Source organism: Trichechus manatus, unplaced genomic scaffold, assembly GCF_000243295.1.
Source record: "Trichechus manatus latirostris isolate Lorelei unplaced genomic scaffold, TriManLat1.0 scaffold00123, whole genome shotgun sequence".
NCBI classification, from domain to species: domain Eukaryota; kingdom Metazoa; phylum Chordata; class Mammalia; order Sirenia; family Trichechidae; genus Trichechus; species Trichechus manatus.
In genome coordinates, this window is record NW_004444059.1 from 3,388,838 (window position 1) to 3,406,412 (window position 17,575).

Consider the following 17,575-nt stretch of genomic DNA (forward strand, 5'->3'; position numbering starts at 1 on the left):
AAGGTGAGTCAGATGCCGGCTTTGAGGAGGTAACATTTGAGGGAGAACTAAATGAAGTAAGAGAGCAAGCATTCTAGATGAGGAAGGGCCTGGGAGGTGAGAGGAGGCAGAGAGGAGGAGGAGGAGAACAGTGTTGCAGGCAGGAGGGTGGTATGACAAGTGACAGTGGGCAGCCACGTGGCTGATATGCAGTAAGAGACAGGCAGAGAGATAAGAGATGAGGACAGAGACACAACAGGGGCCTTACAGTACATGGCTGAGAGTCTGCGTTTTATACTGTTTATAGAAAAGCCACTATAAACAGCATAAAAGAATGAAACAAAAGGATCATCTGGCTGTTGTGTGAACTTCAGATTGGGAGGTGCATAAGCGGAAGCAGAAAGGTGATTTAGGAGGCAAGTGCAAAAATCCAGGTAAGGTGCGGTGGTGGCCTGGATTAGGGTTCAGGTGTGAGATTAGGAGTTGTTGTATTTGGGATGAATACTAATGGATCTACTATGAGGTATGAGAGAAAGGAAAAACTCAAAGACGACTTCAGGTTTTTGGCCTGAGCAACTGGGTGGAGTCACTGCTAAGATGAGAACAATGGAGGAAGTGTAGGTTTGGAAAAGAAATCAAGAATTTGCTTTTGGACACGTTAAGTCTGAGATGTCTGCTAGACAACCAAGTGAAGAGGTAAAACAGGCAGGTAAAAAGCAAGGGACAGGGAGGGACTGGAGATAAGTATGTGGATAAGTCATTAACCGTCCAAAAATAAACCCGTTGCCATCAAGTTGACTCCAACTCATAGAGACCCTATAGGACAGAGTAGAAATGCCCCACAGGGGTTCCAAGGAGCTGCTGGTGGATTCAAACCGCTGACCTTTTGGTTAGCAGCGGAGCTCTTAACCACCGCACCAAGTCATCAACATACAGATGGTATTTAAGGCCCTGGAAATGCAGGAGACCACCTAAGGAGTGAGTTCAGATGGGAAAGAGGTCGAAGAACTAAGCCTTGGGGCACTCCAAAGTTTAGAGGCCAGGCAGAAGAAGAAAAGGATGTAGCAGGTGAGACAGAGAAAGAACAAAAGAGTTGCGAGCACAATCAAGATGGAGTGGCACCAGGGAAGCCCTGAGTAAAGAAAGAATTTCAGGAAGGAGGGGGTGGTCCACTGTGCCCAATACCACTGAGATAAGCATGGGCTCCAGAAGAAAGCACCAAGGTCCTCTGTGACTCATGCTGAATGAACAATGTTCTGAGATAACATTCCTTATCCATATGTGTATTCATACTACTTAGTAATCTGGAGTAGTAACCCTCAGTTCATTCAGTACACCAACATTCTGCTCTCATGGATGTCTCATCAAATAGCAAGCCCTCTTTCAGGATTCTCCCAGGAAGCAACCTGGAAGATCTCTGTGCCTGTAAAACAGAAAAGACACTAATAGGTAGGCTTGAAAAATGGAGAAGCAAATTGGTGCTCATGGCAAAGAGAACCAGATTTGCTAGGGCAGGACAGAACTACTCTACAAGTTTCTGCATTTTTCTAACTCACAGCCTGCTAGAGGAAAATGGAATGTGACTATTCAGAGCTCTATCTGCACTATGATAAAGGAAATAATTTAGTCCTTAAAACATATTTTTCATGAAATAGCAATATTTTCTTCAGACATCTTCTTATCTTAAGGTAATGCCACATGCTCCCTGTCACTTGTGCCATACATACTTTAAGTATGTCATTCAAAGGCCCCTGGATATTGGAAATACCTTGATCAACACATAAGGTCACTGAAATATTGTTTTCATTTTTCTTTCAACAAAATCCCCTTGCCGAACTTTGTTTTGCCAAACTCTCTCTCCTGGAAGGCAGGGTGGGAAGTCCTTGTGCATGAGACCTAGTACAGTGAGCCTGGGATAGTTAAGAACCAACTTTTGCTTTCCAAAGCCATTTTCAGAAGTTAGCATATGGATGATTTTTAGCAATTCATGTGGACTAACTGACAAATAAAAAGTTAGGAAACTTCGAATCAAACAAATATTATCTGGGACGCTGCTACATGCCAGCAAGTGACAAAAAGGACAAGAAAGAGATGGGTTCTCTCCTCCTCGAGCTAACAGTCCCAGGGGAGAGGTAAGTAAGGGTGCTACTGGAATATAAAGGCAGGTATCTTACCCAGACCAGATGACAGGTGTGTGTGTGGAGTCAGAAAAGGCCTCTTGGAGGCGAGATCATCACCTGAAGGATGAGGAGGCACAATTAAATACAACTGACAAATATAAGCAGGGTGGTATCAGGCTGCAATGGGGGCAGTGGTGTTCAGTGGCAGAATTCTTGCCTTCCATGTAGGAGACCAGGCTTCAATTCCTGTCCAATGCACCTCACGTGCAGTCACCACTCGTCTGTCAGTGGAGATTGTGTGCTGCTATAATGCAGAGCGACCAGACTAAGATGGACTAGGAAGAAAAGCCTGGTGATGCACTCTTGGAAAATCAGCCAATAAAAACTCTATGGATTACAATAATTCAATCTGCAACCGATCGTGGAGATGAGGCAGGACTGGGCAGCATTTCGTTCCGCTGCGCCTGGGGACACCCTGAGGGAGGCGACTCAACCGCAGTTAACAATGTTAGGCAGGAGAGAGGGAAGCATCGGACCTGAGTCCTGTACCTGCCTCTGCAACAACTAGGGTCTTGAGCAAGCCGTTTGACCTTTCGAGTTCTCACTTTTCCTTACCTAAGATATGGAATGGCTGGATTATGCCAATGGATCTTACCCTTTACTGTACCTCAGAATCATCTGGGAGCTTTCTAAACATACTGGCTCTCACCCTAGAAATGTGCTGTCAATTGGTCGGGCATCAGCATTTCTTTTAAAAGCTCTCCAGGAATGTGTAGCCAGGGCTGAGAGGCTCTCTCAAGTCCCTGACATTTTAGGTCTGAGGTTCTCCATCCTTGGTGCACAATAACATCCTCTGGGAAGCTTTTAAAAATCCCAGTGTAGGCTGCAGTCCAATTAAACCAGAGTCTCTGGGAGTGTGACCCATGCACCAGTATTTTTCAAAGCTCCTCAGTTGATTCCAAGGTGCAGCCAAGGTTGAGAACCACTGTTCTATGCCCTCTTAATACACAGATTCCCTATTATGGCCAACGAAAGAAGGCAAGAAGGAAGGGAGAAGAAACTCACAGGTTTCTCCCTCCCTCATTCCGTATACCAAAGAGAAATGAAGGCCAAAGTCCTCCATTTTAACTGGAGTTGCACCAAACACTAGGGTTGATTTTGGACCTGTGTATGATTCATTTCTTAATGCATGACAGCTAGGAAATGCCCATTCCAAAACGCTCTCAGCTCTAAATTTAAAATTCAGTGGAATACTTCCATAAGATGGCTCCACGGTGCATTCCCTACAATACTTTTAGTTAGAATGTGATTTGCATGGTTGACTGTAATATGAACATTACATTCCCTACTCCTGAGGTTACTTAAATCGACTTATTAGGTGATGGTGAACCAGACAAACAGTAATTAGAAACACTCCAGACTACCTTTTAAATCTGTTGCTAAATTATATTTTTATTGCATCGAAGCCTATGCACACAGCATGTCCACAAGCATCACAAAATCAAAGCCTCAGAAATATTTGCATAAGTAAGGACATAAGCTACCTCTGGGCCTTCACACTGGATTCTGCAGGGACGTAAGGGCTGCTCTGGACGAGGATGGCTTATTACTGTCATTTCTCACATCTGGATAAATAAAGCGCTGCCCACATGTGGTTAGAAATCCCAGGTGAAAATGAGCTCTCCGGGAGTCTGGAAATGAAGAGCACCTCTGATACACTGCCTCATTTCCTGAAATGAGTCAGAAATGAAAGTAATTCTTCAGAAAAGAACATCTGCACCGTGGCACAGCTCATAAAACAATGCCAGATGATACCTGTGGCTAAGAGGCTAGGCCTGAGAACGGGGAGGGAAGGCCTGGAAACAGGATGGGGCCTCTGCACTGCACTTAATGTCTGAGCTGCCACTGTTAGCTTGGAAGGTCTGCAAATCCAATGAGCGGCCAGGCATTCTGGTCTGGGCTGTAAATCTGATTAGCAGTAAGACTGCTCACATTCCATTAGAAAGCTGGCCCCTCTCCAAAGGGCGGAGGCAGCCAGAAAGAATTCGTGTGCTGTTGTAGGCACAGAAACAGCGAATGCTCATCAAAAAAACAGCAACAACCCTGTTTCACTTATCTAAAAATAGTCTATGCCTGTTAATGATTCAGACAGACCTTTCTTCCTGAGGAGAACTACTATGTAGAGATGACCTAATGCCACAAAGGAAGCCCCTTTCACATTATCCAGGGAGAAGGTGTACTGTCAGGAACTGGAAGGTAAGAAAGAATGAAACATCTTTCACCAAAACAACTAGTAAGGACCAATAAAAGGGAAGGTGAAAAACAAAGCTATCTTTACCAAACTCAAGACCCACTTATTTTTAATAGGTAGCTCATCAGTATTCCTTCCATCTTGGATTTTTAAAATGAGTCCAACTGCATTGTTTGTAATTGGGGGGAAAAATCTGGAAACAATCTGTTGTTAGTTGCCGTCGATTCCAACTCACATCCATTAACAGATGACTTGTGCACTGCAAAGTCAAATCCGACTCATAGCAAACCTGTACGACAAAGTAGACTGCCCCATGAGGTTTCAAAGGCTGCTACCTGTACGGAAGCACACTGCCACATCTTTTTCCAGCAGAGCAGCTGGTGCGTTCTAACTGCTGACCATTTGGTTAGCAGCCGAGCACTTAACCACTGCACCACTAGGGCTCCTTAACAGGAGACTAGTTATATTAAAAAGATCCCTGATGGAGCAGTGGTTAAGTGCTCGGCCACTAACCTAAAGGCTGTCAGTTCAAATCTACCAAAGGCTCCAAGGGAGAAAAGACCTAACAATCTGCTCCCATAAAGACTGTTTTTGGCACAGTCAAGTTGGTTCTGACTCAAAGTGACCTTATGTACAACAGAATGAAACACTGCCTGATCCTGCACCATCCTCACAATCGTTGCTACATTTGAGCCCACTGTTGCAGCCACTGTGTCAATCCATCTCATTGATGGTCTCTTTTTCACTAACCCTGTACTTTACCAAGCATGATGTCCTCCTCCAGGGACCAGTCCCTCTTGATAATACCTTCAAAGTACATAAGACGAAGTCTCGCCATCTTTGCCTCTAAGAAACACTCTGGCTGTACTTCTTCCCAGAAAGATTTGCTCGTTCTTCTGGCAGTTCATGATATATTCAATATTCTTCACCAACACCATAACTGAAAGGCATTAATTCTTCAGTCTTTCTTATTCATTGTATAGCTTTTGCATCCATATGAGGTGATTGAAAATACCATGGCTTGGGTCAGGCGCACCTTAGTTCTCAAAGTGACATCTTTGCTTTTCAATATTTTAAAGAGGTCTTTTGCAGCAGATATGCCCAATGCAATGCATTGTTTGATTTCTTGACTGTTGCTTTCATGGGCTTTGATTGTGGATCCAAGTACAATGATCCCTGACATGTCAATCTTTCTCTGTTTATCATGATGTTGCTTACTGTTCTAGCTGTAAGAATTTTTGTTTTCCTTATGTTGAGCTGTAATCCATACTGAAGGCTGTAGTCTTTGATCTTCATCAGTAAGTGCTTTAAGTCCTCTTCACTTTCAGCAAGCAAGGTTGTGTCATCTGCATATATCAGGTTGTTAAAGAGTCCTCCTCCAATCCTGATGCTGTGTTCTTCATGCAAATCTTCCTCCAATCCTGATGCTGCATTGTTCTTCATATAAAGATTACGGCCTAGAAAACCCTATGCGGCTGTTCTACTCTGTCCTACAGGGTCATTATGAGTTGGAATCGACTCAACATACAACCACCACCAGTTAAATTAAACAGTTCTCTGGGTGTTGCAAACGGCTTGCTCTCAGCTACTAACCTAAACGTTGGTGGCTCAAATTCACTCAGTGGTGCCATGGAAAAATGGCCTGGTGATCTGCTTCCATAAAGATTACAGCCAAGAAACCCCTATGGAGCAGTTCTACTCTGTCTGTAACACATGAGGTAGCTATGAGTCAGAACTGACTTGATGGCAAGGGGTTAAATCAAAATCTGGTACATACACAATGAAATACTACGTAGCCATTTAAAAGAAGATGTATCTCTGCAGATACAGAAAGACCTGAAGGACACATTAGTAGGTGAAAGAAATCTACAGGGACTCAGTGAATAAAAAGATTCCTTTTATGTAAATACTTTTAAAGAAGCTGTCTTTATGTAGAAGGATGGGGCTGAGTGTTTTTTTTTTTTTTCCTTTTATATGTTTCAATACTGTCTGAATTATTTTTTCATGTACCTGCCCCTCTTCTTTTTAACAATAGGCATCAATTAGGTGGAAGGCTATGTTTGGTTTCTTCTTTATACTAATCTCCCCACATATAATTTTTAAAAATGTTATTTTAAATATCTAAATAAATAGATAAATGCAATTCAGCTCACATGGAGTTAGGCACCAGTAAGTGTCTTGGGGGAAAGGGGTCAAAAGCCCACTTTATCTTCTACACGTGCAGTCCCATTTCACACGTGAAGAAACTGGGGATCACGGTGCTTCTGCCTAAATCACGGTCACCTCATTAAGCAGCTTAAGCCAGGACAACAACAGGTTTTTTGCCTCCTCATTCAGAACTCTTTCTGCTCATATCACATCTTTTATGGTATTTTTAAACAAATCCCATAATTCTAAGGACTAGATCCCAAGACATTTTGTTTAATCATGAGTTTTTAAGGCTTGGCTTATGTTCAAAAAGCTTTCTTCCTGTGCTGATAACTAATGATGGGGAAGGTGTCACAGTAATATTATTAATTCATTACTACAAAAAAAAAAAAAAGGCCTGGCACCATGATTTAAAAAAATCTAGAAAACAAACCATAGGCCATACTTGTGTGCCAATCTTACTTTTTTACACAAGTTTTAATACATGAATCTCAGACACAACGTATTAAAATAAGTATAGTAGTCCAAGACTTAAAATTTCTTTATGAAATTTTATAGATCTTTACAGATTCATCAATCCTTCCTTTAATAACTGGAGTTTGGAGATCCAAAGATACATAAAACCACTTTGAAGTGGATAAGATCATCCAGGCATATGAAGGTAAGATCAAAATTTGAAGATAAATAATTTGTACAGTCAGTTCAGGCTGCAGGTATTCAAAGGAAGGCAGAATTCACTTTTACCTTGAATGGTTAGAAAAAGTCTCACCAAAAGCACAGGCTCTGAGCCTGTCTAGGATTAGACAGCTAAAGGTTAAGGAAAAGAGATTTATGTACATGTCTGTTTTGCCATTGAGCATAAGATTTCTCAAGGTAAGAACCGTGTTCCCAAGATCCTAACACCAACCAAAAAACCAGTTGCTAACAAGTCAATCTGGACTCATGGTGACCCATGTGTATCAAGGTAGAACTGTATTCCATAGGGTTTTCAATGGCTGACTTTTCGGAAGTTGACTGTCAGGCCTTTCTTCCGAGGTACCTCTGGGTGAATCTGAACTGCCAACCTTTCAGTTAACAGCCAAGTGCCTAACCATCTGCACCACTCAGGGACATCTTAGATCCTAAACAATGCCTGGCAAATAGTAAGCATATATCAATGCTGGGGCAGGGGAAACAAGTGGAGAAGTACACGGTATGTTCAGCTTCAGGTAGGTCTGTAGTGCAGGGCTCTTGTTAGGAAGTTATGGGACATAAGATTAAAGAAGTTGGGGCCAACCCACAGATATACAGAAGTAGTGTGGAGTCAACGGTGTTTCTGAAGAAGAATGTTATAAGGAACACGGTTAGAGCTGGCAGTAATGTGCACAGTGGACTGGAGGTGGTAGGGGAGTGCCGAGAATTGAGGCATCAGGTGGTTACTGGGGTGATCAGTTGGGAAATGAATCACAGAAGCAATTAACAAATGTGGAAATCAACTCTGAGATCCTTGCAGTTCAAAGTGTTGTTGTTAGGTGCCACCAAGTTTGTTCTAACTCATAGCGACCCTATATACAACAGAACAAAACACTGCCTGGTCCTGCACCATCCTCACGATTGTTGCTATGTTTGAGCCCATTGTTGCAGTCACTGAGTCAATCGATCTCTTCGAGGGTCTTCCTCTTTTCACTTTACTTTGAGAAGGCAGCTCTTCCCCAGTTGTATTTGGAGCACCTTCCAACTTGAGGGGCTCATCTTCTGGCACTGTATCAACATTTAGCTACTATTCATAAGGTTTTCACTACTCAATTTTTTCAGAAGTAGACTGCCAGGTCCTTCATCCTAGTCTGTCTTAGCCTGAAGGCTCTGTTGAAACCTGTCCACCAAGGGTGACTCTGCTGGTATTTGAAATACCAGTGGCATAGCTGCCAGCAGCACAGCAACACGCAAGCCACCACCCTACAACAAACTGACAGCGATTCGAAGTAGCACCTGCATATGGTCGCATTAGCATCACCTGGGAGTTTGGAAATGCAAATTCTCGTTCCCCCAGTCCCCTCATCCCCAATCTACTAAAACTGAATCTGTATTGTACCAAGATCCCCAGGAGATTCTTTCACACATTCAAGTTTGAGATGCACTGTACCACTGTTCCTAGAACTTTGAAATGTAGCTGAGGAGCTGTCTCTTTTCCAAAACCTTTCCAGAAAGCTCTGGTTACAGTTGGGCAAGATGTATCTGACTTTCCATCTGTTTCATATAATTCAAGATTTTTCAAAGACAGAAAGTATCACACACGTGTATGTATCATTCTGTTCACATTCTTCCTGCATCACCATATCCTCTCCTAATGTTCCTCAGAACATCCTACACACCTACCTACCTTCCCCTAGCAAAACATAGAGGTAAAGTGGGTCTAGAAACATACAGAATCAGAGAATCTTAGCTTTACAAAGGACACCTGGGATCATCCAATACAATCCCCTCATCTTACAGAGGAAGAAATTCAGGCCAGAGGGAAAGAGGCTTGTACCGGGTTGAACAGTGTCCTCCAAAATCCATGTCCACCCAGAATCTCAGAATCTTACATTATTTGGAAATAGGGTCTTTGCAGATGTAATAAACGCAAGGATCGAGATGAGATCACACTAGATTAGCATGGGCTCTAAATCCAATGAGAGTGTTCTTATAAGCTACATAAAAAGAGCCACAGAGAAAAAGGGGATGTGAATATTGAGGAAGAGATCAGAGTGATATGTCTATAAGCTAAGGAATGCCAAAGACTGCCCACAACCACCAGAAGCTAAGAGACAGCATGGGACAGTTTCTCCCTCAGAGCCTCTAGAAGGAACCTACTCTACTGATATGCTAACATTTCAAACTTCTAACCTCCTGAACTGTGAGAGGGTAAATTTCTGTTTTGTTAAGCCATTCAGTTGGTGGTCATTTGTTATGGCAGTCCTAGGAAACTAACATACCCACTCTTCACTTATTGACATGGTTAGGTTCCAAAGACCAGGTTGTTATGAGAAAATCTGCCAAGCTACACCATTACATAACTGCCCCAGCCAAGCTGACACATAACCTTAATCATCACAGCCAGTGTTACTCTTGCCTTGCACCTCGGCATTCGTTACTGCCAGATGTACCTCGTTAATGTACAAAATAGCTAGATAGTAGTTTTTTTACTATTGTCGTAAATGCAAAATGTCAGATAACAAGATAGTCGATAAGTGAGGAGTAGGTGTACAGGGTTCTTCCAGGGACACAGTCCAGGGGTCTTTATCCCAGACTGATACACAGGCAACAGAGCACAATGGTTATGAAAACAAAGACTGGGGCAGCTGAAATATCTGGGTTCAAATACCAGCTGTGATGGTTAAGGTCGTGTGTCAACTTGGCTAGGCCATGATTCTCAGTGGTTTGGCAGATATTATGTAATCGTCCTCCATTTTGTGATCTGATGTGAGCAGCCAATCAGTTGAAAGGGGAGTTCCCTTGAGGGTGTGGCCTGTATCCTACAGATACATATATATACATATATACACATATATACACATACACACACACACACACACACATATATATGGATATTCTGGTAAAGCTCACCCTCTCTCAATCCTGCATGTGACTTGTCATTCTCTGACCTCCGGTTCTTGGGAGTGAGCCAGCAGCCTGCCACCTGACCTGCAGATCTTGGGATTCGCCAGCTTCTGCAACCCCACAAGCCAGCATCCTTCTGCTTGACCTGCTGATTCTGGGTTCATCAGCCCCTGTAACCACATGAGTCAGGAAAGCTTTCACTTGCTGCCTAACCCATGGATTTGGGACTCGCCAGCCTCCACAACTGTGTGAGCCATTTCCTAGAAATAAATCTCTCTTTATATATTTATATATACACTTCACTGGTTTTGCTCCTTTACAGAACCCCACCTAAGACACCAGCTTTACCACTTTATTTCTTTAGCTGTGTAAGCCTCTGCTTCCTAATCTGGAAAAAAAGCATCATAATGCCTTTATAAGGCTGTTGTGAATATTAAATGGGATAATGATGGTAAAGTACATAATACAAAGCCTGACAGTAGCACTGAAGAAACTATAATTGCCATTATTATTATTATTCCACACTTCAAAGTACAGAAGAAAATGAATGAAAGAAAAGTGTGAGGTGTGAAGCCAGGGTGCATATCTCCTTGGGATTTCCTAAAGTCCCTTAAACAGAATAGTAATGGCTGTCTGTCTTTTGGGGAAGTGGAGTGTGGTGTATTTATTCCTTAGTTCTCTGGAAATTAACACATCAACATAATAGATCCAACACAGGTAGAACAGATGTCCAAAATGATCTCTAAAATCAAGATACTTCAAAATCAATTTTAGGCTGCTTTTGTATAAAAGTAACCACACAGGACAATGAGTTTTGAAACACTAAATTAATGGATTCAGTTATAAATCCAGGAAAACCATTTTTATAATGAAAATGTCAATGCCTTTTTAATTAAGGATGAAATTGCCAACATAAAAGACAAGATAAATGAGGAACATTCCTTTCACTCATAACTGAAAGGGCCTGATTAAGCTGTTTTTGAGACTTTGATTACCAAAGATGGTTGAGAATCTAAGCTACCAGATTTTCCAACTGCACAATAATCACTTGATGTTAGTGCTCAGAGACTCAGACCAGATTTGGTGTTCTGGTTTTTTAAGTTCCTTTTTCTAATTATTGTTATCAGGGAGTCCATGGCCCTATATTTAACGTCCTTATGTAGATACGATGGTCTACTGAAGATAAAGACACTTTGTCTAACACAAAGCAATGTTAACTTTTTTTGTAAATTTGACCTTAGAAGATTTACTATACATAAAAAGGTATACGTACATTTACACAAATATATACGTGTATTCACAGCAAAGCTTTACCAACTGTTGTCTATCAGTCACCATAAAATTAATATATCAGAGGTCTATGCTACAGTGAAAGGAAGAAATGAAGTAAAAGAGCTGAAGAGAAGATTTCAAAAGTCAACTCGAGAAGACAAAGTAAAGTATTATAATGAAATGTGCAAAGATCTGGAGTTAGAAAACCAAAAGGAAAGAACACGCTCGACATTTCTCAAGCTGAAAGAACCGAAGGAAAAAATTCAAGCCTCGAGTTGCGATACTGAAGGATTCTACGGGAAAAATATTAAACAACACAAAAAGCATCAAAAAAAGATGGAAGGAAATACAGAGTCACTGTACCAAAAACAATTGGTCAACATTTAACCATTTAAGGAGGTAGCATATTATTAAGAACCAACAACACTGAAGGAAGAAGTCCAAGCTACACTGAAGGCACTGGCAAAAAAAGAAAAAAGGGCTCCAGGAATTGACGGAATACCAATGCTTCAACAAATGGATGCAACTCTGGAAACATTCACTAGACCATGCCAAGAAATTTGGAAGACAGCTACCTGGCCAAATGACTGGAAGAGATCCATATTTATGCCCTTTCCAAAAACAAGTGAGTCAACGGAATGCGGAAATTACTGAACAATATCATTAATATCACATGCAAGTAAAATTATACTGGAGATAATTCAAAAACATTTGCAGCAGTACATCGACAGAGAACTGCCAGAAATTCAAGCTGGATTCAAAAGACGATGTGGAATGAGGGGTATAACTGCTGATGTCAGATGGATCTTGGGTGAAAGCAGAAGACACCAGAAAGATATCTACCTGTGTTTTATTGACTATGCAAAGACGTTCGACTGTGTGGATCATAACAAATTATGGATAACACTGTGAAAAATGAGAATTCCAGAACACTTAATTGTGCTCACGTGGAACCTGTACATAGACCAAGAGGCAGTCATTTGAACAGAACAAGGGGATACTGCATGGTTTAAAATCAGCAAAGATGCATGTCAGGGTTGTATCCATTCAGCATATTTATTTAATCTATATGCAGAGCAAATAATCCAAGAAGCTGGACTATACGAAGAAAAGACGGGGCATCAGGATTGGAGGAAGACTCATTAACAACCTGCCATATGCAGATGACACAACGTTGCTTGCTGAAAGTGAAGAGGACTTGAAGCACTAACTAATGAAGATCGAAGACCACAGCTTTCAGTATGGATTAAACCTCCATATAAATACAAAAATCCTCACAAATGGACCAATAAAGAACACGATAAACAGAGACTATACTGAAGTTGTCGAGGATTTCATTTTACTTGGATCCACAATCAACACCATGGAAGCAGCAGCCAAGAAATCAAATGACGCATTGTATTGGGCAGATCTGCTGCAAAAGACCTCCTTAAAGTGTTAAAAAGCAATGATGTCACCTTGAGGACTGAGGCGCACCTGACCCAAGCCATGGTGTTTTCAATTGCCTCATATGCATGCAAAAGCTGGACAATGAATAAGGAAGACTGAAGAACTGACACCCTTGAATTATGGTGTTGTCGAAGAATACCGAATATACCATGGACTGCCAGAAGACAGAAACAAATCTGTCTTGGAAGAAGTACAGCTAGAATGCTCCTCAGAAGCGAAGATAGTGAGATTCTGTCTCACTTACTTTGGATATGTTATCAGGAGGGACCAGTCACTGGAGGAGGACATCAGGATTAGTAGAGGGTCAGCAAAAAAGAGAAAGACCTTCAACAAGATGAACTGACACAGTGGCTGCAGCAATGGACTCAAACAGCAGCGACTGTGAAGGTAACGTAGGACCCGGCACTCTTTCGTTCTGTTGTGTGTGAGGTCGCTGTAAGTCAGAACTGACGAGATGGCACCTAACAACAACAACAATTCAACACTAATGGTCTTTTTTTAAAAAAAACTGTTTACTCTTTGGTCCAAAGGCTAGATCCCCACATTTAGTGTATCACTGGAGGGTGTATTACTTCTTAAAATAAAAAACAAAACCCAACAAAATTACGCAAAGAGAGTAAATGAGCAAAATAAGACATAGCTGATTACTTTGGCCAGAATCAACAGAAACTTTCCAATAAACAAAGAGGCCAAGGTAAAGAGAGAAGTCAGCAGTCCAACAAATTAATAGGCTAAGGACCAAAGTAGAATGAGGAATGCAAACTCACCAGCATAATTTGCTGACTGTTGAAAGACATTAGTTAATACATATGTGTATTCTACACCAAAAAAAAAAAATATATAGATATATATATATATATATCTCATCTTGGAAGGAAACAGCAGAAAACAAAATCATGAATTAAAAGGTGGGGCAGAAAAGAATTCCTTTAAGGAGAACGAAGGCTAAAGACAAAGGAGGGCAGGTAATGGGGTGACTACCAGGTAAATGAAGAGACATGAGTTTTAATCTTGCTTCTATGCCTAATCAACTGGTTTCCTTCAGAACGTTTAACTTTTCTAAACCTCAGAATCTTCATCTGTAATTAGAGCAGGGAAGACTATATAATATCCAAAGGTTTCTTCCAGCACTGATAATACACCAGGAGGTTCTGTTTAGATGATAAATAATTTAAGTTTTGCTTTGTTTATTATAAGCTACTTTTATTTCACAGTGAGCTTCGAGTTCACAAATCTGGAATTTCAGAGAAGGGAACCAAGCTCTGTCAACACACACACTGAACCACAGCCATAAAGCATGAGTCAAACCACGCCTCTGAAATGAGTGTAAACAGCTGGATGAGTCACATGTTACCTGTGACGTATGTCGGCCCCAGCCACAATCCATGTGCCTCTGTCTTCCCTTGGTCTTTTCAGTTAGATACGTTCATGTCTCAGCCTCAATTCTTCACAAAATCCTGCCAGACGCAGGTTATATACAGGTTTATATAAAGTTAATGGAGCTCACAAGGCATAACAGACAGTGGAAAAATTCTGTGGAAGATCCTCACTGTGAGAACGACACAGTGGATAACAATTACAAGTGTTCTAAAAAATCACCACCACTACCCTTGTTAGAATGAGTAGTTCAGTAATTCCACTTTTGAAAGCTTCATAAAATAATCTGAAATGTAGACAAATATTTATACCTACAAATAATCTCACAATATTATTTATAACAGCAAAAAATTCTGACTACCATAAATCTGCAGGAATCAAAGAATGATTATATAGATTATACCTCGAGTGTCAAGTTCCTTCTATATGTTCCCACAGCCCCGTGCTTACCCCTGTACCATACTGAAACTGCCACTTATTGGCCATTAACACCACCAGATTTAAGCACCTGAAGGGCAAACGCTACATTTTGTTCACTGCCTTAGCCATAACGTAACTCATAAAACTTGCCATTGAGTCGATTCTGACTCATAGCGACCCTACAGACCCTATAGGACAGAGTAGAACTGCCCCATAGGGTTTCCAAGAAGTGGCTGGTGGATTCGAATTGTTGACCTTTTGGTTAGCAGCTGAGCTCTTATACACTGCGTCACCAGGGCTCCAACATAGCTCATAGTAGGCACAAAATAAATGTCTGTTGAATGTTTGCTAGTAAATGCTTTCAAGTAAATCTATCTGATAGAATATTACAGGCCATTAAATGTGGTTTGTGAAGCACATTTAAAGATAGGGAAGGCTGGGGGGCAGGGCCAAGACGGCGGAGAAGACAGACACTTCTGGTGGACCCTCTTACAACAAAGACCCGAAAAAACAAGTGAATTGATTATATATGGCAATCTGGGAGCCCTGAACATCAAAGGCAGAGTTGAGGAACCGGACTCAGTGGCAGGGGGAGGGAGAGACGGTTCAGAAACAGCGAGGAGTTGGCAGATGTGACCCGGCGAGAGCCTGAGCCCTTCAGGCCTGAGCAGCTCGGGGGTGACAGGTGAGGCAGGCAAGCAGCAGTGCTCGGGTGGTGTGTTTACCACACTGGGAGAGATCCAGTGCCAGAGACTCTATAGGGCCACCCAGAACCAGCGAGAAGCAACCCTGGATCGGCGTAAGATAAGTAATTGCATACAGCCTACCACACGGATCAAAAACACCCCCTTTAGGGAAAAAACTCTCTCCCGTTTACCTCCCCACTCCCTGCTCTGCACTGGGTCCCGGACCAGCTTCAGCAACTGCCCAGTCCCCTGGGCCGGAAGTAGGAGCCATCATAACCCCAGAGCCATTCTCCTTGCCTTGGAGAGTGAACAAATTAACAAACAGAGGAAAAAATAAACTGCTGCTTCCCTAAGCCAGGAACCCAGGGTAGGCACAGCTCCTTTGCCTAGGCACAGGCATAGGGGATCCACGGACTTTGAGTGCCTTTCCCCCTGCGTAGACTTGTGTGGGCCCATCTCAACAGGAAAGGCCTTCATTACCGCAGTAGAACAGGGTATATACTGGAACTCTAACTTCAACTGTTTCAGCTGTGAAGTGGCAGGTTCTTGACATTTGACAATGCTCTGCCCATTAAGCAAGGTTTTCACCTACCCACATCAGGGGCCTGAGGACCGGTGGCTCCACCCACGCCACCTAGCCACCTGTGATAGGGGCCCATGAATAAGACGTGCCCCCAAGTCCTTACAGCCAAAGCAATAGGTGCTCATAGTCTGGCTGCAAAACCCACCCACCTATGTGCTCCAAGGAGCAGGGACACACCTTCCTCCTGGACACTCAGGGGCAGCGGTCAGCCCCCTGCCTCGCTCAAGTGTGTCCCCCTGCTACAGCCAGATGCCTGTGCCTACACCAATCACCCACGCCTGTCTAGGACTGTAGGTGAGAGCCTACACCACACACTTGGTGGCTATCTACCTGGGCACCTAAGCTGAATCTATACGGGAGGAGTGGGCAGACTCCTGAGCTCACACACCTAGTAACAGATCTAACCACCTGGTGACAGGACATTAGAGCTTCAAAGTGCCAATAATCAAACTAGCTCATACAAGCAGCCTATTTGGGCATACCAAAACAAAACAAGAAGCTAGGACACAGCAAGCAAACATAAAATAAATAAATATAATAACTTATTGATGGCTCGGAGACAACAGTCAATATCAAATCACATAAAGAGGAAATCCATGATGGCTTCAGCAAGCTCCCAAAATAAAGAACCTGGAAATTTTCCACAGGAGGAAAATTTCTTGGAATTACCGGAGGCAGAATACAAAGGATTAATATACAGAACTCTTCAACAAATTAGGAAGGAAATTATGCAAAACGCAGAACAGGCAATAGAGGAAATTAAAAAGATTAGAGAAGGGCATAATGACAAATTTAACAGGCTGCAAGAATCCATAGAAAGACTGCAATCAGAAATCCAGAAGATTAACAATAAAATGTCAGAATTAGACAACTCAACAGAAAGTCACAGGAACAGAATTGAGGCAGCAGAAGGCAGAATTAGTGAGACTGAAGGTAAAGCACTTGACACCAACATATTTGAGGAAAAATCTGATAAAAGGATTAAAAAAAATGGAGAAACCCTAAGAATTATGTGGGACTCTATCAAAAGGAATAACTACGAGTGATTGGATTAGCAGAACGGGGGGATAACAGAAAATACAGAGAGAATTTTTGAAGATTTTTTGACAGAATACTTCCCTAATATCGTGAAAGATGACAAGATATCTACCCAAGATGCTCATCAAAGTCCACATAAGGTAGATTCCAAAAGAAAGTCACCAGGACATATTATAATCAAACTTGCCAAAATGAAAGGCAAAGAGAGAATTATAAGAGCAGCTAGGGATAAAAGAAAAGTCATCCACAAAGGAGAGGAAATAAGAATAAGCTTGGACTACTCAGCAGAAACCATGCAGGCAAGAAGACAATGGGATGACATACATAAAGCCTTGAAGGAAAAGAACTGCCAGTCAAGAATTATATATCCAGAAAAACTGTTTCTCAAATATGATGGCGAAATTAGGGGATTTCCAAATAAACAGAAGTTTAGGGAATTTGCAAAAACCAAGCCAAAATTCCAAGAAATACTAAATGAGTCTTCCGGTTAGAAAATCAATAACATTAGGTAACAACTGAAGACTAGAACACAGGACAGAGTAACCAGATATTAATCAAGGTAGGGAAGTCACAAAAACAAATCAAAGCTAAACACTAAAAATAGGGAAACATGTCAATATGTAAAAGATGACAACATTAAAACAAAAAAGAGGGACTGAAAAAATGTAGACAT

At 41.8% G+C, this 17,575-nt stretch overlaps 1 protein-coding gene across 3 annotated transcripts in view; it reads right to left on the minus strand.

Annotated features, from left to right (window-relative positions):
* The window catches only part of ANO6 (anoctamin 6), a 227,349-nt gene that overhangs the window by 150,292 nt on the left and 59,482 nt on the right, over positions 1 to 17,575 (minus strand). For 2 of the 3 annotated variants that reach the window (XR_002825336.1, XM_023738840.1), the window contains exon 2: positions 2,154 to 2,216. The exons of the other annotated variant lie outside the window; for it this stretch is intronic. Coding sequence is in view for 1 of the 2 variants with exons in the window: in XM_023738840.1 (XP_023594608.1) it covers positions 2,154 to 2,216 (63 nt within the window). In the remaining variant the exon portion in view is untranslated. The remainder of the gene's footprint in view (positions 1 to 2,153; positions 2,217 to 17,575) is intronic. 3 annotated transcript variants of the gene reach the window in all.